The following is a 4,795-nucleotide window of genomic DNA, read 5'->3' on the forward strand; positions in this document are numbered from 1 at the left end:
GGAGCCGGGTGGGAGCTGACCTCGTAATCCAGGCCCTTGTGGTTGAGGGCAACATTGAGGGTGAAGGTGGAGGAGTCGTGGTGCGGCCGCAGAGAGGGCTGCTCATCTGGCCGGTAACGGACCACAAAGTTCATCACGGCCCGGGTCTGGGAGACCGGAGAGAAGAGGCTGGAGGGCTGTGAGGCCCGAGGGTCCTCTAAAGAGGTGACGCCTCTGCCCAGAGGCAGCATGGGCTCCCCCGGCCCCTGCCCTGCACAGGTCTCTGCTAACTGGTGTCAGAGCTGAGTGTCCACGTTTCAGCCTGCAGCGTCCCTCCCCAGGGCTACCTTCCTGGGACCCGGATGCCACGGGGCTGCAAGGGCTCTGCGTGGGGCCTTCCAGGCTGGGGTGCAGGGTGTGGGAGGAAGGAGGAGGTAGGCAGTAGCAGGGGCAGTGGCCCACCTTGGTGTGGTAGCCAGGGAACAGGGTCTCCGTCATGGGCCCCACGTACGTCCTCAGCAGCTGCAGCCACTGATCCTCATAGCCCACCTGTTTCATGTGGATGTCCACCGTGGGCACGTTCTCATAGCCGCCAGCCAGCCTGGAATCCTGTGGGCACTGGGCACTGAGCCACCCCCACAGCTAGGCACGGCCCCCGCAGAAGCAGTGCCCGCCTTCTCCTACCTCTTGCTCCCAGGCCTTAAAACAAGGTTCAGGATGAGTCTTTTCAACCACCTCCTGGCTCGACTCACTCTTACTGGCCCTTTCGATCTCAGCTAAGATGTCATCTCGTTTGTGAAGTCCCCCAGTGCCCAGTTCCCCCCAGCCTGGGTACAGGCCTCCCCCGTGGCTCTTACAGTATCTGGGTTGCTGCTCACTCATCTCTGAGAGGGCAGAGCTTGGCCTGCACCGTTCGTCATCGTACCTGCACTGTCTTGTTCAGTGGCTGGCATCTGGGACGTGCCCGGTGAGGAGTGAATGGGTGGATGGATGGTGGATGGATTCAGTGCATCCCCTGTGGGCCGCACTCCCTGGGGTGCCTCTCTCTGCTCCCACTCCCCTGATCCCATCCCTCTCAGAGCACCTCCTTCCTCTGGGGGATGCTCCGTCCTCTCCGGTTGTCCTCACGCCCCCTCACCTCATGCCGGCCTCCCGACCACTGGCCATAGTGCTCCATTTCTTCCACCAGCTCGTCACACATCTGGTCGGACAGCAGTGGGAACCAGTACACGTCTGGGCACGGCTGGGGACAGGGCAACAAGGCTGGGGTGACACTTGCAGAACGGGGAAAGGGGACAGGCAGCAAATGGAGGTGAGACAACGCTGGAAGGAGCAAAGGAAGCAGCCGGGGGTGGGGACTGGGCTTGGCCATGGGCCCTGAGAAGGACCGGGCGATGGAAGGCTGGGACGTAGCAAGGTGCAGTGAAGGGAGAGTGAGGCTGAGACGGGGCTGGGAAAGTACAAGTGGGTCGCAAGAGGACCCAGGGTCCCACGTTCCAGGAGTGGTTTTCAAATGTCTGTATAGCAGCCCACCCTTCTTAACAAATGAGCTTCCACCCATAAGGTTGATCTGCCCAGTAAGCAAAGAGAAGCTCTGGGATTAATGCGGAGGAGGGGTGGGGGCTGCAGCCCAATGGGCTCAGGGCTCAGCTTTGTCTTCGTCTTGCTTGAGCAGAAAACCTGAGGTACATTTAAGGCACATGGAGGAACACAGTTTGAAAACCACCACTCCAGACAGTCAGCCCTAGAGGCCACGGCCATCAGGGCATAGGGTGCTGCTAAGTGGGGCTCACCTGTTCCACCATTCCTTCCCCTTCGAGGGCCCGGCTGTAGTTCTCATGAATGTACTGTTCCTTCCAGTCCTGGGAGGGTTCGGGGGTGTCAGGATATTGCTCCCCAATCTGTGACCTCTGTACCCCCTTCAGGAAGCCCTGGGCCCGCCCTTCTTGGCAGCATGAAGCCCTGCACAGGGGGTGTCCCTCAGCCAGGGTCTTGTCCTCTAATGAAGGGCAGGCACGTGCATCATCTGGGGGAGGGGCCCTCACTCACCAAGGGGTTATCAAAGATCTGCCAGAGGTCAGGGTGCAGGTGGTCTGTGTCATACCGGGAAGTGGCCAGGAGCCGGCCAAATTCATGCTGATTGCTGAGGTGGAGGAAAATGCCCTGGAGAGGGGGTCGGGGGTGAAGGACAGAGGATACCCTAAATGGCTGCCTCCCGGTGTCTGCATCAGGCCACAGGCCCCGCGTTCCAGGCCCTGTGCTGCTCACCTTGTCCCGGAGGCTCTTACAGAAGGCCATGTCTGGGTCAGTGTCACTGCTGGAGAATACCTTCCTCTGGGGCACCTCTGTCCTCAGGGTCTCCCCACGGATCAAGTATGCCTGGGATATGTAGGGGACGTTCCACACGCCCCTGGTGGCACCGACACCAGAGTCAGCTAGGTTAGTGGACCCCCAGTATTTTGCCCAGTTCATCCCAGGGGCCCCTTCCCTTAGGGTACCCTACTCCATAAGCCTTGTCCCTTCCCCTTGTCAAGCACTGGGGGTCACCTAATCTCCCAATCAACCCAGTTAGTTCCCACCCTGCCAACCCACATGTCTGACTGGTGACCACAAACAGACCCTGAGATGGGGGGTGGCTTCAGAGAAGGTGCTGGGGTCTACAGAGGCCTGGGTCAGAGGAGGCAGGCAGACTCACACTCGTTTCCGCTGTACCAGCTCCACGTAGTCCTCAGAGCGCGCGTAGTACTCGTCGGGACTCAGCGCACCCCAGAAGTTGGACCACAGCTTCCCGTGGCGGGACAGCATGGGAGCTATCACCTTCCTGTGGATGAGGCTGAGGTGATGGCTAGGCAGAGGGGTGAGCCCAGGGGCGCCTCATGCCAGGGGGGACGCTGGGGGTCCCTGAGGACTATTTGGGGGCCTCTGGCTGAGCCAGGCAAGTGACCTGTTCTCCTCAATGAGGATGTGTAGGGTCTGCCGGTTGGTGATGACGGTGTCGGCGTCCAGGCTGAAGTAGAACTCACAGTTGGGGTCCTGCCGACAACTGTCCCTGCAGGTGACAGATCCACGGGTGATCTGAAAATGGGGGCACCCCCCCACCCCCCCCTCTGAGTAGGAGAAGAGGAAGTGGGCAGAAACACAGCAAAAGGAAAGGAGGCAAAAGGGACTGGGGGGCAGAGGGGGAGCCAATGGGTTTCCTTTCCAGGGCCCAGAGACTCTCCCCTGTCTGGGAGCTGCGAGGGGGGTGGTGGCATGGGGGTGACGAGGGGCACTAGCGCCAGGTGGAAGAATGGCCGGCCCGGGGAGTGGGGAGGAGATGGGGAGGGCGAGCCCACTCAGTGGCTCACCACCACCTACTCACATGGCCATGTCTCTGGCCTCGCCTGGGGTCAGGGCCTCCTCCGGCCCCACCAGCTTCACAGCTGAGAAATGGTCCGTGAGCTGGGGCCAGAAGTCCGCAATGTGTGGCTCGTGGTATACTTCCTGGAGAAGAGACCGGAGGGTTGGGGGGGTACTGGGCGGCAGGAGAGATGAGCCCGAGGGATAAGGAAGGGGTGGGGAGGGGTGACTAGAAAGCTGTCGGAAGGTGTTTGGTGCAGGGGCCCGGAAGCCTTGGCTGAAAGGAGTCTGCTTGGGGCTGGGGAAGGGTCCCTCGGGAGAGAACACAGGGAGAGGCCTGCCAGGGTGTCTCACGTTGTTGTGCAAGAAGAGGGTGACCCTGCTGGGGGGATAGTCCAGGAGCAGCAGCCGCTGCAGGAAGCGTGGCAAGAACGGGGTAGGTTGTTCCACAAACACGGCTAGAAGCACCCGGGGGGGAGGCTGGAAAACAGGACAAGCCGAGGGTCAGGGGAAGCCCCAGCCCGGCCAGCCCTGCCCCGCCCATACAGCCCTTGCCTGCCACTACCCACTCTCCCAGGTTTGGAGCAGCTGGGAGCTTTGGCCCACCCCCACCACTGCTGGCCAGCCTCCTCGCCTGCACCCCTGCTGCAGTGAGCTTGCACATCCTGGCACCCCGTCTCACCTGCCCCCCCGGGAGTGTCCTCCGGTCCTGACCACAGAACCCACAGCCTCCTTCAGGAGTCCAGCCATTGGGGACATAGTTTCCCAGGTAGTTCAGCTGGAGCTGTTGGGGAGAGACGGTGAGCGAGTGGCTGAGGAGGAGGACTTCAGGGGTGAGGGCGAGAGTGAGGGAGGTTGGGCAGACAGGCAGGAGGAGGAGGAGGGGGATACTTCAAACCTCTGTCAGAGATCTGTGGCAGGGCTGAGGGCAGGGGCAGGGTAGGGACAGGGCCTCTGAGGGTATAAGCCATTGTGGGCACCTTGGTGGGACCGTTGCCATGGATCACAACAGGAAGTGTGTCATACGCCACATTACGGATACGCACACGATTCCGATCAAACTTTAAAACCACTTCATCTGAGGAAGAAAGACCTGGTTTTTGACCTCTTGTCTCTTGAGGCTGCCAATCAACAGGCTCTCCCAGTTCCTCTAGGGCATGAAAGGGAGCCTGGACCAATGGGGCCCTGGCCCAGGGCTCTGCTGGAGCAGGAATGGGCCATCTTCACTGTCTTAGAGTTCAAACAAGGCTGTTACCACCTTGGAGAGCTCCCCCACTGACTCCCCTGAGACCCAGGGCAAGTTATGTCCCCTAGAGTCAGTCTCTTCACCTGAAAAGGCGGTAACACATGTTCATAAGCTGTTAGCTATGACAATGGCTACTTCTGTTACTGTCATGTTGTTGTTGTTGTTATGTGCCATGAAGTCGGACCCGACTCATAGCGACCGCTCGTTGGGTTTCCAAGGCGGTATCACTAC

At 60.4% G+C, this 4,795-nt stretch overlaps 1 protein-coding gene across 1 annotated transcript in view; it reads right to left on the reverse strand.

Moving 5' to 3' along the window:
* PLOD3 (procollagen-lysine,2-oxoglutarate 5-dioxygenase 3) overlaps positions 1 to 4,795 on the reverse strand; it is a 7,897-nt gene that overhangs the window by 781 nt on the left and 2,321 nt on the right. The window contains exons 4-15 of the mRNA XM_007942310.2: positions 4,299 to 4,396; positions 4,001 to 4,102; positions 3,673 to 3,798; positions 3,341 to 3,462; positions 2,924 to 3,028; positions 2,675 to 2,800; positions 2,248 to 2,389; positions 2,029 to 2,142; positions 1,773 to 1,841; positions 1,118 to 1,222; positions 442 to 588; positions 21 to 146 (exon numbers count right to left, since the gene is read on the reverse strand). Of these exons, the coding sequence (XP_007940501.1) occupies positions 21 to 146; positions 442 to 588; positions 1,118 to 1,222; positions 1,773 to 1,841; positions 2,029 to 2,142; positions 2,248 to 2,389; positions 2,675 to 2,800; positions 2,924 to 3,028; positions 3,341 to 3,462; positions 3,673 to 3,798; positions 4,001 to 4,102; positions 4,299 to 4,396 (1,382 nt within the window). The remainder of the gene's footprint in view (positions 1 to 20; positions 147 to 441; positions 589 to 1,117; positions 1,223 to 1,772; positions 1,842 to 2,028; positions 2,143 to 2,247; positions 2,390 to 2,674; positions 2,801 to 2,923; positions 3,029 to 3,340; positions 3,463 to 3,672; positions 3,799 to 4,000; positions 4,103 to 4,298; positions 4,397 to 4,795) is intronic.

This window comes from Orycteropus afer, unplaced genomic scaffold (assembly GCF_000298275.1).
Source record: "Orycteropus afer afer isolate SDZICR_OR568_19922 unplaced genomic scaffold, OryAfe1.0 scaffold00006, whole genome shotgun sequence".
Classification (NCBI taxonomy): Eukaryota; Metazoa; Chordata; class Mammalia; order Tubulidentata; family Orycteropodidae; genus Orycteropus; species Orycteropus afer.